Source organism: Saccostrea cucullata, unplaced genomic scaffold, assembly GCF_032062105.1.
Source record: "Saccostrea cucullata isolate Sc308-1 unplaced genomic scaffold, CSIRO_AGI_Scuc_v1 ctg5341, whole genome shotgun sequence".
NCBI lineage: Eukaryota > Metazoa > Mollusca > Bivalvia > Ostreida > Ostreidae > Saccostrea > Saccostrea cuccullata.
This window is the reverse complement of record NW_026938185.1, coordinates 91,308-114,984: the sequence shown is the minus strand read 5'-3', so window position 1 is coordinate 114,984 and position 23,677 is coordinate 91,308. Positions and strand designations below refer to the sequence as shown.

Here is a 23,677-nt window from a genome sequence, read left to right as displayed (position 1 = left end):
TACACTTCCAGGAGGCGAAAGTTTGAATCTACCCGGTACAGCTGAAGATAATATTTTCCAAACGTTGACTGTAACTTTGATTTTAGCCGAATCAAAGGAGAAGAAAGGCTTGATTGTTCACTTGGATTGATCCGATCTACTTCTGAATCTCAACTCTCTGAATTTAAATTTGCTCCCAATTTAAGAGAATATGGCTTTGACAATTTATCGAATGAAGAAGGGCTTTATTGTGAAAAAGAATATATCGAAGTAGCAAAGAGAATATATACAACCTCAGTTCAAATAAGTGAAATAGAAGAATTTAAACCAGAGATGGAGATTACACGGTTTTAGTTGTGTAGGACGATTAGTAGATTTTTTAAATTATGAATGTCTCAATATTTTCAAAGTCAACCAGGAAATGTTTAAGAATAAAATTTGTTAATCGCTGGAATCGAATCTTTGAACTCGTTTTCCCTTAACAGAAAGTAAACAAAACGAAAAAGGAAAAAAATAATTTACAATCTAATTTTCAGGGGAAGGGGTACTTCCCTCTTAACCATACCCTTTAAAAATCATAAAACGTTGGATATTCTTCGTATTAACTTTTGAAAATTAAATGATATGCACTTAAAGTCAAATAAATCATTGAAAATTAATGTAATTCTTAAAACATTAATTTTGATGGAGAGCATGCTCTTGCGTATCGAATTGAACGGAAGTCAGACTTGGAACATGCAGATTAAATCATTACTCGAAATAGTACAAGGAACACTCGATATTTGTTGTATTTGAACTTTGTTTCACATTGGAGAGGGCTTCAACGATTTTATTGTAAAACGTTTTAACAATAACCTGTTTGACAATATATAGACAAAATATGAAAAAGGGGATTTTTTGCATAAGTAATACATTGAAGATTAACTGAAGCCTGATTAACAACTGCAAGTATGTCATATAATTTAATCGTTAGTTAGCCTTTTTACTTTATAGTCAATTAACATTTAGATATGAAAGAAATGTTGCAAACTTTCTGGTGTCTTTTTATCTATTATTTAAATTATATTTAAAAGTGACTGCTGGTATTTGTAATCTGTGTGATTGAAGAGAAAAACAGACATATGAGAAATATTTATATATCATTAAAGTAAGCATGATATCTAAAATCTGTATACAGGAAAATTTTTAGCCCCGTTTTATTTTCGCCCCTTACGCCCTACGCTGATATGGGTGAATTAAAAACGGAACAAACTCAAAGAATATAGTATAATTTCTTTAGCAAAACCATGACTGTGTGAATTAAAACGGGTAAAATCGTTTGTAAGTGTAAAGGTGCGAAAGTAGCACGAGGCGAAATTATCCTTGTTTACAGTTATTGTTCATATGCCTCACCTATGCATAAAATTTTCTCTTTTGTTGTTCTAAATGTTGAAATGTGGAAATCACTTGTCATGTGAGTTTCTGATAACCATGATTTTAAATTAAAACCCTTGCCAAATATAAGACAATTTGAGTAGTGGAATGTTTGTTTCAAATTCCTTTTAAAAAGTGCTGAAAATGGAATATGGAGATAAAGAACAGTATTAAGACTCAAAAGTCCATTCAAACAATACAAATCGTGAACAGAGCAAGCACGGACTTAAAAAATATCAGAGGTAGTATCAGATGTCATGTAGGAGCGAGTATCGCCTGCCAAATGTGCTCTCCCGCTGGGAGCCCCTGGTCATGATTGGAAGAAACCCGCAGACAACAATTCATTGTGAAATATAGCTGCCTAATAATTAGTATGCTAAAGTTCTGCATTTTAATAAATGACTCTTGTTGACAAGATCTTGTATCGACCATAGCACTTGCAAAGTTATGACTTTAACGAGACTGTTGATATTCCTGTTTCCTCAATTACAAGTATTCCACTTGAGGACTTTGATACAGCTCTCCACCAACAAGTGGTGGTATCTTCATATGAGTGGACAATCTCGAGAGGGACGTTAAAGAACAATTAATCAATCTGACATCAGAACATCCAAAATATTCAAGTTTTTATGAATTAATATCTTATTTTTTGGTCGTGAATAAACACAGACACAATGTTGTCTGTAGTCTAAATGTATTTCTCGGCGTTTCTGACGTAGAAATATATAAATATATTTTAAATGAGTATTGTTACTTTTTAGAGGTATTTATTATTTAATTTGTTTTGATAATTTTTGTCAGTCTAAACTCATTAAATTGTTTGGTTGTGTTATATTAAAATTATGTTTTATATCACACATGTATATTGTTTGCATCTTAGTCATTACTGAAAACAAGCAATTGTTGATAAAATGCTAATGAATAAATTTTTAGATGAGAAATTGTTAAGGAAGTAACTTTTGAAAATACAAAAATAAATCAAACTCAGATTTAAAGCCTCATTTAATATTTCAGATGAAATTTCCCGGAGATTTAAAGTCACTTCATAATATGCTTCGACAAAAATGAAGTTTATCTCCAAAGTTATCTTGTTTGGGATAATTGTGCGTACACAATCAGGCTTATCCATCCAAGGAAAATGCCTCATGTAAGTTTTTTTTTCTTGTCGTCGTGCATTCCTGTGTATCTTTCAAACCATTGCATTAGGTGTCAGGTCATTTCTCTCTAAATTTTTTCTCTCCCAGGTTATTTCTCTCTCCTACCATTTCACGGTAGGTCATTTCACGGTAGGTCATTTCTCCCTCCTACCTGGGTCATTTCACCCCATTTTTAATCTGGTCTTATATATTATTAAGGTCTTCCGTCTTCAGCGGAAGACCTTATTGTTTTTCTTAGGTTTCTTTTCCACTATTTTTCTTCTTATTATTTTTTTCTTACCGATTTTGTGCACGCGAGTTCTCGGAAACGGCTAGATGGATTTTCATGAAACTTTCAGGTCTGATAGAACATCAAAAAATCTAGAAATAATTTTTTTATTTTGATGACGTCACTTCCGGTTCGTAGATTTTCGCGATTTTGTCATTTTTAGAGGGTCTTTTTGTCCGGCGATGTTCTCAAAAACCGTTGAAGATAGACGTATGAAATTTTCAGTGATGATAGAGCAACCTTTGGAGAAGTGAATTGAGTATATCATTGTCACCGGAAGTACGAAACGCCGACTCTCGCTATGGTCCGAAAATAGTCCTATCACGCATTTCAAAAATTCTGACACATTTTCAACGATAACTTTTTACCTAGGAATATTTCGTTAAGACATGTTAAACAAAAAAGGTGTAAAATTAAAAGATCTTTTAAATGATATCTCGAAAAAAGGGCTGGCCCCTAAAGTTAAGGGCCTAGAGGGGCTGAAAGTTTTTTCTTTATATCTCAAAAAGTATTGAGAATTTGTAATACGTCAAAGAAGCAAAGTTGTTTGAAATGTCAAGGTCAATCTATTGGGGTCATCAAAATACATCCGGCGTCGTCACTTCCGGCCAAACCGGAAGTAGTCGGAAAACACGTATTTTTGCCGTTCCTCACAAGTTTTTGTGTAACATATGTCTCTGGGAGCATAAAAATTAATTTTCCGTCCGTCGTCATCACTTCCGGTCAAACCGGAAGTAGCAAAAAATGGCTTATTTTTGCATTTATTAACATAGCTTTAGAGGATTCAAACCATTTTAGGCGTTATTTTTTTATTTTTGTTAAAAATGAAAGCTACTTCCGGTCAAACAGGACGGAAGACCTACTCGTTGCTTTGCAACGAGCTTTGCTCTAGTTTACATTTACATTTCTTGTGTTATTAACTTTTGTCTCGTAAAATAAATTAATTTTATCAATTTATGACCTATAAAATTCGAACGAGAGAATATGTCGGAATTTTATTTACAGGGAAAATTTAATATTTGATATTAATGAAAATAAATTGATACCATTGTCCAGCCCTTGCTACGTTGAGGTCTCCTCTGTTAAGGGTAATAATTTTGAAAGAAAAATTTAATCTCAATTAAAATAAATTAATTTGTTAAAATAATTAATTTTTACCATAGCCGATGATGAAGTTTTGTATATAATCTGAATATTATATAGATACTGATCAAACTCGAATCTTAGAAAAATAATACAAAAAAAATTGCTTTTATTGATTGATTTTGTTTAGGGATACAAAAACGTTGGAATAAAAAATAAAACAGTTTTAAATTATAATAATATGTAAATTTTGATCTTAGGAGGAAAAAAAGGGAGAAAATAGACATGACATAAAATAATAGCTGCAGAACTGTAGCTCTCCGAAAAGAAATATATTATATTGACAGACCGGTTCAATACATTTTCTTTTTGGAAAACTACAGTTCTGCAGCTAAAAAATAGATAAGTTTTAGAAAACAAACACTGAAAGAAAAACCTAGTCAATTTAGCTAGTGTGCCTCGGTAAGCGTTTGTCATGATTAGTAATCTTTCAGTTTACTGGCTAAGATAGTGAGTTTTGAAGCGGGGGTCGTATAGATACTTACATACATAGTGAAAGTTACTTATCAATTCTAGATTTACTAATCTCTTCTAGTAAATATACCCAATACCTAGTAAAACTGCTTTTAAGGTAGTGATTGTATGGACAATAAATTTACTAGTCTCCTTAGTGATTTTAACTAGCTATTTTTTTTTTAACAGTGAAGGATACTTCAAAATATATATTATGAAACCAGATACACAAGTAAAAGTTTGTAAATATTTAACACTATTTATTTTGAATAATTGTATATTATAAAACTATAAATAATAAGAACGCGAAGAAAATAATGACGTAATGAGTTTGTGTATTCAATGTAATAAAAAGTGGGAACAACAAATTCTGATTTATATAATAATCTGGCTGAACACATCTTTGTACAAGTTGGCAATTTTTAGACTAAAGACTAAAGGAGATATTGTTTTGTCAGTCTGTGAAATCGACAATTTACGGATAAACATATGCACCCAGCATGATGATAAAAAAAAACACCTTGTAGGGTACCATAAAACCGCAAGACAGCAATTACAAATTCTAACATTTATTTATTTATTCCTGATGAAGATCATAAACGACGGATGACAGGACAATAAACAAATTCACTTGAGGTCTAATTGATAATGAATTTAATTGTTAAAGAAAGAATATGAAAATAAAATATTTATATTATCGCATTTAAAGTTATTCTATATTCCATTATAGCTGCAGAACTGTAGCTCTCCGATTTTTTTTTTTTTTTTGACAGACCGCACTGTCAATACATATTTTTCAGAGAGATACAGTTCTGCAGCTAATTCCATTTGAAAGAAAGACAGTAAGTCTTAGAATTAATGAATAAAAATAAATAATCATGTGCCTCTGTCCTTTTGAAAAGCTAGCTCAAGATTGTAAAAATTGATTAATTAATACAAAAAATTAATAAATAAAGGAATGAATTAGATTATAAAAGAATTCTAGAAAAAAATAATTATTCAAATAAATGAGAGAATGCATAATGTTTAAATTATGAATAAAATAAACATTAAATGTGTGAAGTCATGAATAAATAAAAAATACATGTGTCAATTAATAAATAAATAAATAAGATGAAATAAAATAAATAAAGTTAGCGTTAAATTCAGCGTGGTAATTAATAAAACTTAATAAAATTAAACTTATCACGCTATAATTTTTGTGTTGGAGTGAAATGACCTAGGTTGTGGAGAGAAATGACCTGGGTAATGTAGGGAAATGACCCAGGAGAGAGATGACCTGGGCGGAAATGACCTAGGCGGAGCAGGTACTGGGGAGAAATGACCCGGATTCATTGCATTATATTAAAAAAAGTATTCAGTTTTTAAGGAAAATAACCAAGAGTAATAAAACTCAAAAGATGAATTGTGAAAAGAGCAAACACACCAAAGCCTGTAAATAAAGCAGAAATAAGATTAAGTGCCTAAGCGAACAATAAATTCCCTATCGACCAGGCATACTAGACGTGGTTGAAAAAATCATGTACTTTGTTTATATTTTCGTTAAATATTCGTTCCATTCTTGATAATTAGACAATCATCTCAAATACATTTTGAATGCATCTATGAGAATATTGAGTAAGTGCCCTTAAAATACTATACCTTTCTTTTCAAATGCGTTACATCAAACATATGAAAGCACTTTGAAAATCAACGTGCAGGGCTTGGTCTAGAGCATTTTATGTATGATAAATCATTATTTAAATCTGGTTGGATAGATTTTCGATGATGAAATCACTTTAGAAACTGAGGTATTATAAAAATTTGCAAGAATTTCAGGGTTTCTTTGTTCTAAATGTTCTCTTGAATGTTTTCAAAGAAAAAATGATTTTCATGGCATAATGGAGAATTGATTTTTTTAAATGTAGCACTCTTTTTCTATTGAATAAGTTCGGAAGATGTAGGGGTCGAAAAGCAACTATGATTTTCAATTAGGATTTTTTCATACCATGAAAATTTTCTTTCTCTAATACATGTATATCCATCTATCACATTCATCAATCTATCTACATGTATTCTGAACATTATATGAAACAATTGATGACTGATTTAATTGATAGTTAGAAAATAAACCTTAGCAACATTACTCACACGACTGAAGTTAACAGTTATTTGATTTGACTGAGATATTAAAAAATATTTTTGAATTTTGAATTTTATACATTTTTTTTATTTGTGTTCTATCTAATTTTGAATAAATACCTCGACCAAAGTAAAGTCATTTGACTATTATTGTTTAGATCAGTGATATGACCCTTTGCGTCTCTATATTTACATAAAATTAATGCGATATTTTTTTTTCGATAAAGCTTATCTCATTTTTCTTCATCTTTTCACGTTAAGGAAGGATTATTCTCAGGTTTCTGAGTAGATGAAATATTTAATGTATATTTGCTTATACGTCTTATAAACTTAGATGAAAGAGATTCAAAAGACCATATTTTTCTTTCCTCATCTTAAATGTACAACTTTAAATAGAAATTGTAAATTGTCCTCGAATAATAATAATAATAACCTTTATTTATCCAGGATAACACAATTAGCATAAAGCTAGTTTTCATTGTGGTCCTGCATTAAAACATATTTACAAACACATAAGGATATACAAAATTAACATCTTAATATAAACACAAGATATAAAAATACAACACATACATATATAAACATGAAGAAGCATATCTTTTGTACACTAAGACATTGAGGAAAAAAAATCCATTTTAAGGTCAAGATCTAGTAAATGAAAGGTGCCTACAGATTTATCAAACTTGAGAAATAAATTCCTTTATTGATGCTTTACAACTTTAGCTTGGTTAAATAAGGTGTTTCGGGGCATAATTTGTAGGTTAATAAGATGAAAAACTGTATTTTAAACTGTCATTTTCAATGAAAAATTAATAAAACCAGTCATGAATATGGGAGTTTTTCTCATATTCGACAAAGGAAATGTATTCAGATTGCCTACAGTCTCTCAGAAAACGGTATTTAGTATGTTCATGGCCTCTTCTTTAAATTAATATCAAATTTAATATAGGTATCCGGTTTACTTTTCATATGATTTCAAACTGAATGTCATGAAAATACCCTATTTTCTACATAATTCTGCTAAAGCCGTAAAGTACGGGAAAAAGATAGTTGAAATCGATTATGACGTCATAATGGATCTAGCATAAAAAAGAAGTCTCAAGTTATTTACTAGATCTTGACCTTAAGTATTGAGTCTGTTAAAATACTCAGCGAGATACACAGATTTAAAAATATCCACTGACCTAGAATTTCGAACATTTTGTGACAGTTTGTTCCATAAAAATGCAGATGAATATCTAAAAGAACGTTTGTAATTTTCTGTTTTGGCTCGTGGTAAATACAATATGTTTGACATAAAATCATTCGACCTGGTTTGGCGACAATTGACATCTCTTGTATATTGAAACACATTCAAATAATCTGGCATTTGATTGTTTAAAACCTTAAATAGAAAAGTGACCTGTCTAAACATAAAATAATCCTTGATTGGCATCCACTTTAAACAGGAAAATAAAAAGGTAGTAGGAGTTAAAATATCTCGAATGTTTAAGAGTATCCTAGCTGCCCTCTTTTGAAGTTTGTACAACTTTTCTAAAAACATCTGATTTTTCACATTGCACCAAACAGTGGAACAGTAAGTAAAATGCGGAAATACAATACTATTAAAAACCTTAAGTAAAGCATTCGGTGGCATAAAATGACTCACTCTCTTAAGCACAGCAAGTTTTCTTAAAATTTTCTTTGAAATAAAGTCAACATGAACATCCCAAGATAAAGTATTATCAATATAAACACCAAGTAATTTGGCCTGCTTCACAAATTCAATTTGAACATCATTAAAATTTATGATAAGATTTCTACATTTTTGTAACCTTTTGGATGTGCCAATAAGCATGCACTGCGTTTTTTTTTTTTTTTTTTTTTTTTTTAGAGATTTATACTGAGCTTATTTTTTATCATCCATTGAATTCCTAACTCTAAATCTTCTTGAAGTTTTTTCTCAATAACGTCTATGCATTTATCGCTTACATCCTGCGAGGTGTCGTCTGCGTACATTGTGACTGACGAGTGTTTAAGACATTTTGAGTAGTCATTGATATATAAAATAAAAAATAACGGTCCTAAAATTGACCCTTGAGGGACACCTAAAGATATTTCTTTTTCTCGAGACAGAGCACCTCGCCAACTGACACATTGCTTACGATTTAAAAGATAAGATTGAAAAAATTTAAAAGTATTTTCACAGATTCCAAATGACCTCAGCTTGTGTAAAAGAACTTTATGATTGACTGTATCAAAGGCCTTACGCAGGTCAATAAACAGAACTCCAGTAAGTTTACCGTCCTCCATGTTTTTAAACCATTTATCTGTGAGATTGTCTAGTGCTGTTTCACATGAGTGACCTGGCCTAAAACCTGATTGACTTTTAGTTATTAGTTTGTTCTTTGATAAATATTCATAAAAAGAATTAAAAACATGACGCTCAATAATTTTGCTAACGACTGGCAAAATAGATACGGGTCTGTAATTGTTAACTAGATTTTCATCACCCGCTTTGTACAATGGAACTACTCTTGCTCTTTTCCATGCATCAACAAATGTACACGATGATATAGATTCATTAAAAATAAAATGTAATATATCACCAATATGATTAAAAGACATCTTTAAAAGTTTTACAGACAAACCATCAATACCCGTGGCTTTCGAAGATGACATTTTAACAATTTCATTTGCAATAAATTCAATTGTGATTTCTGGAATTCTAAAAGAACCTGGTGGTTTAAGTTGTTCTACTTCCGGTAAAGAGGAATCAAACTGTTTTCCTATTTCATATCCAATACTACAGAAAAAATCATTGAAATAGTTAGCCATAGATTCAAAAGATGTTAAAGTTCCACTCTCCGTTTGTAATTGTGTACATGTTAAAGAATTTTGCTTTGATGATAGAAATTGTTTTATTCTAGACCACATATCTTTTGGTCGATTGGTACATTGATCCATTGCTTCTTCTACAAAGTCCCGTTTCGCATCTCTGATCTTGAGAGTAACACGGTTCCGGCTGGCCTTATAAAGATCCCAGTCCTCCGCTGATTTCGTTTGTAGTGCTTTTTCGTGTAGATAATCGCGGTTATGCATTTCAGTTAAAATTTCATCATTTATCCATTCCTCTGACTTAACATTTATCCGCCGTTGTTTAAAAGGTAAATGCTTGTCAATGACTTTGAAAAATTTTGCATTAAAAACATCCCACATTTGATTTACGTCACCACACTTCTTAATTTCATTCCAATCAACCTCACCGAGATCCTTGTGAAATTGGCCTTCATCTAAATCCCGAAAACTACGAAATTTTATGTTAACATGACTGTTTGTGCCGCTCTTTATTTTTCCTCGGACAGCATAAATTAAATGATGATCGCTTATACCCATATGTATTACGCCAGATTTGCATATATCCTTAGGTTCGGACACATATATATGATCAATAAGGGTGCTGGAGTCTTTTGTTTCTCTTGTGGCCTCTTTAATTATTTGAGACAGTCCCTGAGTTTTCATAATATTTTTAAGATTTGAGTTTTTATTTTCGTCCACATTAAAATCACCCATGACTATAACGTTGTTATTAGAAGTTGTTGTCGCCTCTACATATTTCTCAAAATGTTCAAACCATTCACATTTGGAATTGGGTGGTCAATAAACCGTTATGCATGTAAGTTTAGGAGAATTTCCTATTTTTAGGCAAAAATTTAAAACTTCAATTTCATCATGTTGTTTGACTTCGGTGACATGGAATTTATTTTTGATATACACGGCAATACCCCCGCCACGTCTGTCACGGTCACGTCTAATCAGTCTATAGCCATTAATAGATAATTCAGAGTCCGATATACTGTTGTCAATCTTACTTTCAGTAACTGCGAAAACATCAAAGGAACCCTTCCGTAATAAGATTTTAACTTGATCTAATTTACTAAGCAAGCCACACACATTCAAGTGCCCAAAAGAAATGCCTTTCGGTAGTGAATTGATAAAATCGTCAGCTGATTTGCCAAGATCGTAATTTTTTGATATATTTTCAACACAGGAATCACAAATCCATTCTGAAATATCAGGAAAATTGGAAAGTTCAGCGTTCCCGTTAGATTTTCTAAGACAGCCGATACAGGATACGGTCTGTTGCGTCGGCAGCGAAGGCCCAGGGTTTACCTGTATATCACCGGACAGTAGGAGACATAAGGAGCTAATGAGCGGAACACAGCTCACTTTACTGTTACTGCATGATTTGGAAGTTTTATATTCATTAGTCAACAAACCTTGCAAAGACTGTTTCCCAAAGCATTGAATTCTTAACTTCAGAATAGGCCATTGGAATCCGGGTGCATAGTGTAAACTTTCTTGCAATTCGTGATGGTAAAGAACGCTTTTTAACTGAAGAAAAATTACAAAACACAGCAGAGTTGCGCATACCCCTCCTGCCCCAGCGGCCATCTTGTATAAATCTCGAAAACTAGAAGGGACTATATTTATGGCAGAAGTTGTCGTATGAAAATATCTTCAATTCTGGTTCTCAAAATTATCATAGAACTACGAATTTAGTTATAAAATTTTACAAGGCTAGAAGAATTTTGCAAATGTTAGCTAAATTGATAATAAGAAACTAAAGCTTTAAAATATATCAAACAAATGTGTATTTGCAAAGAATCTACAATTATGTTAGCTTTTTAATGCTTCAACTCGAAGTACAGATATGAGCCAAACATCCATGGAAAGTGTTTTACTCTCTTACTAAACGGTCAAAATTTTTGTTTTTGTATCATTTGAATTTGTATCATATACATCGACCATTGCTTCCAAACTTTTTCTATATATATAAAAAAAACTTTAATGACCTGAATACCGAGTATCTGAAACATAATCCTCAATCTTGTTAAAGTTTTTCTTCGCCCTATACAGCTATAGTCCTCCTGGACACGTTATTACAGGTGACGTAAATATAGTTAATAATGAGGACCTTAGATCACTTACTTTACAATGTCCTTAGAATAGGGAACCCCGATCCTTCAACTTGCATCGGCATTTCATAAATGTTATGGATTCTGTTGAAAATTAAGCCAGATTTAGATGGGCCATATACGAAAAAGAAGAGGTTGACCTTGTCAGAATGGATAAAATGCAAAATGCATTAGATCTATGTTAAAGTCGCGTATTAGAAGACTGAGGGGCAAAATGAAAACCATTCATCCTTCTGTGTTCAATAAACAAGAAGTGAAAAAGAATTAGATAGATTATATGATCATTATGTACTGGTTCCTGCCGACAAACAGGTAACAACACTGTCTTCTTTTGTAAGGCTTTTGTAAGGCTCATTATATAAATTGTCTTCTAGAAGAACTTGGATTTAATTCTACAAGTGGTAATTCTACTTATACTCATACTAATCTTTCTAAGGAAGAAATTCTTTAAAATCATATGTCAGTTTTGAATATTTTTAATATTCCACAGAGCCAAAATGAATTTGAACTACTTTATATATATACTGGATTCCGAAACTTCATAAGAATCCTTACAAACAAAGATACATTGCGTGTTCCAATTAATGTTCAACCAAGCCTCTTTCGTTACTCCTCACTAAGATTTTGACAGTAGTGAAGGAAAAACTTCAAGAGTACTGTGCAACCATATATTCAAAAAGTAGTGTGAATCAGATGTGGATACTCAAAAATTCAAAAGAACTTTTGTACAATTTGAAATCACAAGATTTTACCAAAATGAACAGCTTAAAAACTTATGACTTTTCAACTTTATACACAACTATTCCTCAAGAAAAATTAAAATCCAGGCTTTTTCATATTATTGACAGCTGCTTTTTCAATAAAAATGGAACTCGTAAATTTAAATACCGGGTCATTGGTCGTTTGCAAAATTATTTTGTTAAAAAAGATTCTGATTGCACACACAAGTACTCTGAAGTTGACATCAAGAAGATACTTGAGTTTCTGATTGATAATATCTATGTGGTCTTTGAAGATCATGTCTTCCAACAATCTATTGGAATTCCCATTGGAACCAATTGCGTTCCGTTATTAACAGACCTTTTTGTATTCATATGAAGAAGTGAATTTATGCAAAACCTTACGCGTGAAAAGAAGGAAACAGTTGCAGTGGCCTTCGACGACGTATTTTCAATTAATAATGGTAATTTCCATTCCTACGTTGGCACGATATATCCAGGAGAGCTTGAGATAAAAGATACCACAGGGTCTGACACATCTGTTTCATACGTAGATATTTTACTTGAAAAAGACACTAATGGTAATCTAACAACCAAGCTATATGATAAACCTGACGACTTAACTTTTCTATCGTCAACTTCCCTTACTTATGCAGCAATATACCTTCATCGCCTGCATACGGAGTGTATATATCTCCGTTGATTTGATACGCAAGAGCATGCTCTACGTATGAACAATTTTTAAAACGAGATAAATTATTGACAAATATCAGATATATATATATATATGTTATTCAAAATCCACTGAAGAGCCGAATGGCGAAAGCGCTTTGGAATAAAATGTGATAATCTTTTCCAAACTCTGGATTATTTTTCTATATATATATATATATATATATATATATATATATATATATATATATATATATATAGTTATATTAGTTTAAGAGTTGTTGTAAAATTTGCTTTATAAATAATAATTTATTTCATATATAAATTTATATATAATAATTTATTTCATATATATATATATATATATATATATATATATATATATATATATATATATATATATATATATATATATATATATATATATATATATATATATATATATATATATATTAGTTATATTAGGTTAAGGGTTGTTGTAAAATTTGCTTTATAAATAATAATTTATTTCATTACAACTTGTATTGATTTCAATCCTTTGTTAATACTAATGTCCAAATAACTGTATCTCACTTCTATTCTCAATGACCGTGTAGTGTAGGACAGCGCCGCGAGAATTCCATCGGCATCGAAAGCAAGTTTTTTGACTTGCCTAGATAGCCGAGCGGTCTAGCGCGCTGTTCCTGTATTGCTAGGAGACAGATTCCGTAGGTCGTGAGTTCAACCCCGGGCTGGGGCGGAAGTGGGTATCCATGTAAAAGTGAATTTCTTTGTGCTTCTATATTAATATTTCTTCACTTAGGGCAGTTATATTAGTTTAAGAGTTGTTGTAAAATTTGCTTTATAAATAATAATTTATTTCATTACAACTTGTATTGGTTTCAATCCTCTGTTAAAACTAATGTCCAAATAACTGTATCTCACTTCTATTCTCAATGACCGTGTAGTGTAGGACAGCGCCGCGAGAATTCCATCGGCATCGAAAGCAAGTTTTTTGACTTGCCTAGATAGCCGAGCGGTCTAGCGCGCTGTTCCTGTATTGCTAGGAGACAGATTCCGTAGGTCGTGAGTTCAACCCCGGGCTGGGGCGGAAGTGGGTATCCATGTAAAAGTGAATTTCTTTGTGCTCTCTCTCTCTCTCTCTCTCTCTCTCTCTCTCTCTCTCTCTCTCTCTCTCTCTCTCTCTATATATATATATATATATATATATATATATATATATATATATATATATATATTCAGTACCTAAATAAAAAAGAAATGTATGTTTATAAATGCATGCAAAATACACAATGACATACCACTGCACGACCATCTTCAAAATAATGTTTGCTTGCCCTCTCGACTCATGGTAAAATTATTGGGTCGATGGATAGGTGGGATTTCATTTCCAGAATACCATTATGTCAGCATATTTGTGTGAAATTATAGGAGGTTTTCTACCACAAAAAGTAATATTTATTATAAAACACCTTTCAAACTACAAAATCAAATTCCCACATGACAACAATTTTTTTCTCAAAAATTGACCCCCCCCCCCTTTCCCACCACGAAAATGTGATTTTATAGTATTTTAAAATTTCAATTCAAAATAAATTTAACAGAGAGGTACATGTATCTTTTTTTATAATTATTTCTGACATACACCTTTTTTGAAGAATATAAAATTTTTAAGATTTTCATTCAAACTTGGATGGTTAACAGTTTATGAGCTAGTTGATCTATACAAATACACATTATTATACAAAATTTTCAGTGGATTGACTCCCCAATATCTTTGTAATTTATCTAAATTTCATTCATCATCTTCTTATAACTTTCGATCTGAAAGTAATTATGATCTAAGATTGCCAAAATTTCGTACAAAATTATTCAAGATATCTTTTCAGCATTCAGGTGTACATCTATGGAATAAACTTCCGCAACACATTAGACTCTCTCAATCTCTACGAGCATTTAAGCGTAATATAGAAAATTACATCATCAGCTGTCGCACAATTATTTGAGCACAATAAGATTTCGATATAGTATATTGTATTATGATTGTTAATTAACTATACATGGACGCTATATTCATAACCTTGTGATTGTAATTCCTTAAACATATTACTATTATATATGATGAATTGTATTCTGTATATTTTTGTATTTGATATATATATAGAAGGCCCTGGGGAAGAATAGTGCATGCACTAACCAGGATACCTTCTTTAAATAAAGTATTTATTATTATTATTATTATTATTATTATTATTATTATTATTATTATTATTATTATTCAAGAGAAAACAATCTTAAGAAAGTGTGTTCTTATTTATCTACGAAATATGTTTCTGATTTTTGAAAAATTGATATTTTCTTAAAGAAATGGGCATCAGTGCTGCTATAACTAGTATCTAAACAATAAGACTAAAGAATGCGTTGGTACGTATAATTTTTGTCTTCTTTTAAACTGGATAGTAAAGAAAATAATTGTAAAAAAAAATCATTTATTTAAGCATTTAATTTCTATTTTTGATATTTCGGTACGATAACTTGTCTGCACGGCCAGATGTTTATAGGAAAGACGACAATCAAAAATGGGAACTCAATGCTTATAATTACATTCTCTAATTTTTGATTGTAACCATTCGTTTTGATTAGAATGTCCAGCTGGATCTATTGGATTGAACTGTAGACAGACATGTCCTGAAGGATATTACGGACGATTGTGTAAATCTCCATGCGAGTGTCCAGTCTCTAACTGTCATCATGTTATAGGATGTACTACAGGTAACACGATTATTCAAACAGGTAACGATTTTGAAAAGTTTGAAATGAAGAAAATGAAAAAAAAAAAACAATTGAGCTTTTTCCAAATATACATATTAAAATTCTTATCAAGAAGATTATGGATATAACGAGCAGTATTCAATCTCAAAGTATATAAAACAATACAAAACAAGAAAACATCAATTTGATGTAACCATCAATTGTCGCCCGGGAAATATATAAAGTGAACAATGAAAATGAGTCTTGATCATCAAACCGCTTCTTTAAAAATAGTGAAAAGGCATGCGTCTAATTGATGGAGACGATAGTAGCGAATATTTTGAAAAATTGTAGTCGGCTAAAAATCAATCAAAAACGATACCATTTTAAACTCGATCAATTCCTCAAATAAATATTGGCTGCATAAAATATAAATTGAAGTTAGACACACGCATCACCTATATCTAAAAATGTACTCATTTTCATTTTAGAATATAAAACACAAACTGTGCAGAGTACGATTTTATCCGAAAAGTAAAATTCGATGTTCTAAAAAAAGGGACGTGTCGTTTTTTCGAAAGTTAATGATAAGCAACTTTATCTGTCAAATATGAAAAACATATATATTTTTAAAAGATTTACTTTATAGAAGTAAAGATATTATGTATCTCGTAGTTTTTGAACGGAAAGAACATTCTGTTAAGAAAGCCTATAATTCTAAATAACTACTCCTACTCCAATCCCCATATACCAACGATTAAACTTATGTGTATAGAGCAGCCCGGTCCTCCGGGCTGCAATAAGAGCAGAGCAAACATTAGAGGTGGGATCAGGTGCCATGGAGGAGTGAGCATCCCCTGCTGACCGGTCACACCTGTCGTGTGCTCCTTGTCATGATCAGGAAATAACGGAAAAATCTGTCGTCAATTCAGTGTATCAATATTAGACTAACAATAAGTATAAAAAAACGTTAGTCAGCATTCAACTCAATAAAAAATTGTATTTGCTGACAAGGTCCATGTATCGACCATAGAACTTACGAAATGATGACGTTAAACGAGACGGCTGATATTCTTATTTCATCAACTTGCTTATCAACGATTTAACTCATTTTAGATATTGTTCATACGTAAAGCAAGCTATTGCATATCGAATCAACTGAGATATATACACTCCGTATGCAGGCGATGAAGGTATATTGCTGTGTAAGTAAGGGAAGTTGACGCTAGAAAAGTTAAAGTCATGCTTATCACATACACGGTTGTTAGATTACCATTAACGTATTTTTCATGTAAAATATCCAAACATGAAATAGTTGTGTCAGACTCTGTGGTATCTTTTATCTCAAGCTCACCAGGTTATATCGTATCGGCGTAGGAATGGAAATTACCATTGTTAAATGACATTACGTCGTCGATATATCTAAATGTCGAGTTGAAGGCCACAGCAAATGTTCTCTTCTTTTCACGCATAAGAACTGATTAATAATTAATAAAAACGTTTAATACTTTTAAAAATTGTTGCAATATTTTTTTATATTTCTGTGTCCTTGCAAGTACTCTGTTGCAGAGTTTAAAATTATTGCAGGTAATACAACACGCAGAATATCATGTGGTTGTTGAGTACAATAATTTATCTTTAAATCATTTTAAAGGCGAAGAGCAGGAAACTATAAAGATATCTTCCTTACAACAACTAAATGAGTTTACAACAACACCTAGAGAGGAAGTTCAAGACATCGAAAAATCAAAAGAGCCAAACAAAGGTACACAACAACAGAATAACTTGATAGGAAAGTCTCAATTCAACATAATTTAATTGTAGGTATAAATCGGTTTTCTTTACTTTAAAACATTTATTAATTGAGCTCGAGGCTAACAAGCTTTTTGATGGACCTAACTGTATGGAACAATTTTGCCCGAAAAAAGGTGTAAGTATTGTTTGATATTTTTTTTTATTTTGATATTTCATGTATGGAAATGCTAGCTTTTCTGTGTACTATTATTGACAAGATACTGCTTATTCCGTGTAAAGTTTTACAAAATCTAAGTTTCATATACCTGATGTCTCTTTTTACAAGAGTAAATTTGACTTTTGTGTGACAAAATGCTGAAAAACCATCTTCTATTGTAAAAAAAAAATTAAAACATTTATGTCAAAGTAAATATATGAAATATGTGAAGATCAAAAGTCCATAAATAAATACAAGATAGGAGCAGAGCAAGCACGGAATCTTGAAAAATCAGAGGTGGGATCATGGGCCATGCAGTAGTGAGTATCCCCTGCCGACAGGTGATACCCGCCGTGTGCTTCTTGCCATTATCGGAAAATAATCGTCAATTCAGTAAAAATAAATTAATGTACTTACAATTAGTATAAAACATCAATCAGCATTTGACTTAATTATATATTGTGTTTGCTGATATCGACATTGTATTGATCATAGAACTTGAAACGAGATTGCTGAAATTCTGTTTTCATCAACTTCTTTGTCAATAATATGCCTTGTTTTAGAATTGCTTATACGTAGAACATGTTCTTGCATATCGAATCAACTGAGATATTTAATCTATGTAAGCAGGTAATGAAGGTGTACTGCTGCATAAGTAAGGGAAGTTGACGATAGAAAAGTTAAAGTCATTACGTTTATCCTAGAGCTTGATTGTTAATTAAAATATACGTCTTTTAAAGTATAGTATCCAAATATGAAACAGATGTGTAAACAAGAATATCAGCAGTTTTTTCTAAAGTCATCATTTCGTAAGTTCTATGGTCGATACAATGACCTTGTCAGCAAATGCGTACAATTTATCATTGAGTCCAATGCTGACTGACGTTTTTCATACAAATTGTTAGTCCATTATTTATATACAGAATTGACGACGGATTTTTCCGTTATTTCCCGATCATGACAAGGAGCACACGGATCAGCAGGAATGCTCACTCCTCCATGGCAACTGATCCCATCTCTGATGTTTCGGAGGTCCGTGTTTGCTCTGCTCCTATTTTTTATTGTTTTATGGACTTTCATATTTAATACTGTTCGTTTTCTCCATATCTTTCTCAAATTTTGCACAAATTCTTCTTCATATGAAAACAGAAAAGGTCTGATAAGAGTCCAATTTGTACCAATGGGAATTTCAATAGATTGTTGGAAGACCTGGTCTCCAAAAACTACATTCATGTAAATTAAAGTTAATATATATAATAAGATAATGACTTGGTTGTCATTTTCATTGAAAATATTCCAATACATATCTCAATACAGTTAAAAGTATCGCAATACAAAATCTCTGACATACCCTGTACTATCTACAATATATCAAAATCAGGGTATACTTTTTGCATTCTTTTCACCTGAGTGTTTTTATTAATACGGATATCGGCGTGGAACCTGTGTTCGTGATGGTTATCTTGCATAACCTCTGTTAACATATTTGCAGTTACATGTAAATCACCTGTCAGTTTTGAAAACTTTTAATGTTCCACAGAGCCATTTGAATTTGAACTACTTTATATATATATTGGATTTCGAAACTTCATAAGAATCATTACAAACAAAGATACATTGCAGGTTCCAGTAAATGTTCAACCAAGCGTCTTTCGTTACTTCTCACTAAGATATTCTCAGTAGCGAAGGGAAAACCTCAAGAATACTGTGCAACTATATATTCAAAAAGTGGTGTGAATCAGATGTGGATATTCAAAATTCTAAAGAACTTTTGGATAATTTGAAATCACAGGACTTGACAAAAATCAACAGCGTAAAAACTTGCAACTTTTCAACTTTATACACAAGAATTCCCCACGACAAATTAAAATCCAGGCTTTTTGATATCATTGACAGCTCTTCTTCCATAAGACTGGAACTCGTAAATTTACTTACCTCGTCATTGGTCATTTGCAAAATTATTTTGTTAAAACAGATTCTGATTACACACATAAGTACTCTGAAGTTGACATGAAGAAGATGCTTAAGTTTCTGATTGACAATATCTTTGTTGTTTTTGGAGACCAGGTATTCCAACAATCTATTGGAAATCCCATGGGTACATATTGCGCTCTGTTATTAGCAGACTTACTTTTATATTCATATGAAGCAGAATTTATGCAAAACCTTATGCGTGAAAAGAGGAAAACACTCGCGGTGGCCTTCACCTCGACATTTAGATATATCGACGACGTATTGTCAATTAATAATGGTAATTTCCATTCCTACGTCGATACGATATATCCTGGTGAGCTTGAGAAAAAAGATACCACAGAGTCCTACACTTCTGTTTCATACATGGATATTTTACTTGAAAAAGACACTAATGGTAATCTAACAACAAGCTATATGATAAACGTGATGACTTTAACTTTTCTATCGTCAACTTCCCTCACTTATGCAGCAAGATACCTTCATCACCTGCATACGGAGTATATATATCTCATTTAATTCGATATGCAAGAGCATGCTCTACGTATGAACAATTTCTTAAAAGAGGTAAATTATTTACAAGCAAGTTGACGAAACAAGAATATCAACAGTCTCGTTTCAAGTCATCATTTCGTAAGTTCTATGTTCGATACAATGACCTTCTCAGCAAATACAATTTATCATTGAGTCAAATGCTGACTGACGTTTTTCATACCAATTGTTAGTTCATTATTTATACACTGGATTGACGACGGATTTTTTCGTTATTTCCTGATCATGACAAGGAGCACACGGCGGGTGTGACCGGTCGGCAGGGTATGCTCCCTCCTTCATGGAACCTGATCCCACCTCTGATGTTTCGGGGGTCCGTGTTTGCTCTGCTCTTATTTTGTATTGTTTTATGGACTTTGTGATTGAATACTGTTCGTTATCTCCATATCCTTCATGTATCTGTGTTTGTTTGTATACTGAACTGAACTGTCCAATTACAATTGTTAGTATCTTACTTCCCTGCATTTGACAAAGTATGTGTTATTTTTTGTCGTTACCGAGTGCTGTATACCATACGACCGGTGTCAACTGATTACAATGAACCGTGTTAAATCAAGCCCTGTATATAAGGGCCTTCAGATAAAACGGGAAGCCGAACAAAATTGAAGAAAAAAACACTTGATTTGATTTTGAAATTAATAATGGTCTACAGTAAGCATTAGAAGTATCCGAAGTTCTTAATATATTTGATAATTTGATTTGATTTTTTTTCCTTTTAATTTCTCTTTCTTTTTTTACATGCATTACAAATTTTTATCATTTTAATGGAAAAGAGCAGGAAAATATAAAGATGTCTCCCTTACAACTGCTAAATGGGTTTACAACAAGATCTAGAGAGAAAGGTCAGGACATCATAACACCAAAAGAGCCAAATGGAGGTACAACACTAGAATCCATAGATATAAAAGATTCAATACAACTTCCTTTCAATGAAGGAAAAACTCAATTTTCATTAACATAATACACTTATTGACTGGGTTCAAGGACACTGTGTGTTTTATGTGACCCAATATCCACATTGTTACGGTCACTTATTTCTCGAAAACACAGTCAATAAGTGTTTTTAGATATATATTTTTTTTGATGTGTCAGACATGAATTGGCCTGCTTCCATTACGCTTATTGACAAGATATAGCTGACTTCGGCTACGTTAAACACGTCATAACTGCCCCATATCTCACTTGCAAGTGTCATTTGTCGCTCAACGGTCAAATGGTAATGTTTTTAAATGCTCAAAAACGAAAAACATGAAAACATTAGACTATTTTAGAATTTTTTTTTAAACGATTACAAAGTAAAAAAGAGGCTTGTATATAGGACTAAACGGTCACTCTGGTACAATCCAGTGCTTTGCTGTAAAGGATCTACAGAAGAATACGATAAAAGAAACTGAATGATGAAATTGAAAAGATGCCTCAGAGCAATACAAGAGGCCCACGGGCCTTATAGGTCACATGTTATTCATGTAACAACTTTCCATCAATTGAATTTGGTTCGTGTTTTATACCAGAGCCCATGAAATTCACAAACTTGAAAGAAGCACCATGGCTTATCAGAATTATACACTTAGCATGCTTACTCTAACTACTTAATAGCCAGAGGTAGATCAGAGTAACGAAGAGAAAAATCAATGCACTCCCACATTGCACCCAGAAAGGAAACACTCACCCTGGGGCCACTTATTTACAAATTCTGGAAATTTTATCATAAATTTTATTTCATCAAAAATGGTTAATTAATACCAAAGAGCAGATTTCTAAGCATTTATTTATTTTTAGACTATTTAACCCCCCTCCCCTCCGATACCTCTGACTAAGGGGGCATGACATTAACCATTTTGCTATATGCACCTTTATTCATCATAAATATAAGTATATACTTAGATCATTGGCATTATTCAGGAGCCATGAAATTCACAAATTTGGTTAAGGCATTCTTGCTTATTATAACTATATACTGTTTATTTATTACCCAGAAGCAGCTCGTCATAACTATGTACTTAGCTAGTTTATTTAATACCCAGGAGTAGAGAAGAATATTTTTGAAGAAATAATGTATTGTCACAAATTAATAAATGAAGTCCGCCCCCCCCCCCTTTTTACATCATAAACTCTAATCTTGGGGCCATAAAATTCACAATTTTGAAAGAGGCACTCTTACATAACTATGTACCTGGGGTATTTAATACCCAGAAGCAGAGAAAAAGATTTTCAAAGAATTAATGAATTTTCACTTAATTATCAAAAGACACACCCTAACACCAGAACCTCTGACCCTGGGGTCATCAAATTTATAATTTTGGAAGAGGCATTCTTGCTCATCATAACTATGTGCTTAGTTAGTTTATTTAATACCCAGGAGCAGAGAAGAAGATTTTCAAAGAAATAATACATTTTCACTATATTATCTATATAGCCCCACCCAAGCCCTAGAACCCCTGACCCTGGGGGCATGCATTTCACAATTATGGTGGAAAACTCAATGTTCATTACATTCATACCAACAGTATGACTGGTTGATGTCCAGGAGTAAAGAAGGAAATTTTTAAATATTTCATTAATTTTAGTGGTTTTGGTCCGAACCTTCAGGCCCCAGGGTGCGGGGACCATTAAATTCAAAATTTTTGCCCCCCTTCGCCTATAGATGCTGTATACCAAATTTGGTTGAAATTGTTTCGGTGGTTTCAGAGAAGAATCTAAAAATTTTCAAATGTTAAAAATGTAAACACATGACGCATGATGCACTACACACGACGGCGGACGAAAACGAATAACAATAGGTCACCTGAGTGACTCGGGCGACCTAATAAATGAGCAAAATAATCTTAAACAATTTTTTTTTACTTTCTTGTACTCTGTCACTCATATTGTTAAGGTGACAACAAAACAATAATGCCAGAACACTAGCACTATCTCTCCCTCTAATCCATATGCCCATGAAAATCTTATATGACAAGGATTCTGAGAGCATTGCATTAGCCATACAAATCCCTTTCCGAGAAGTGTAATCGGGTTACCTTCAAATATTAAAAATACCATAATTCCATCACAATTATTGAAGAGGAGCGTAGTGCAAACTTAAGTCAAATACCAATATTCAGTTCAAAATCTGCAAACGTTAATGGAAAAATTGTACATGATAGAATGCGACAGACTGACTGACTGACTGACAGAGGGAAAGATGGACAGAGACCCACCGATAGGGGACAAATAATTCAATTCAATTTCTTGATTCACCGAACATGTTGGCAAACAACCGTGGTACATACAAAATGAAACGTACAATGTTTTCATATCACTAAAACAGTGTACAAATCAGTGAAATCATGTTTACAACTTTAAGTTCATACTTAATAATTTGCAAACATTATAAAAAACATATGACTTTTCTATGGTAATTAGAAAAACAAATATCTTCTACGGTGAAGCAACTGTTTAATTAAAACAAATACAGTGGAATCATTAGTGTTTAGGGGTAGGGCTGTTAAGGTATTTCGTTGGTCACCCTAATACTCACGAACGATTACTTGGTAAACATATTGTATTGATTTGTTGAATCTAATGTATAA

At 32.2% G+C, this 23,677-nt stretch overlaps 1 protein-coding gene across 1 annotated transcript in view; it reads left to right on the top strand.

Moving 5' to 3' along the window:
* The first annotated feature begins 2,424 nt into the window (after positions 1-2,424).
* Positions 2,425-23,677, top strand: part of LOC134249586 (multiple epidermal growth factor-like domains protein 10) — a 42,826-nt gene continuing 21,573 nt past the window's right edge. The window contains exon 1 of the mRNA XM_062731922.1: positions 2,425-2,539. Within this exon, the coding sequence (XP_062587906.1) occupies positions 2,457-2,539 (83 nt within the window). The 5' untranslated portion in view covers positions 2,425-2,456. The remainder of the gene's footprint in view (positions 2,540-23,677) is intronic.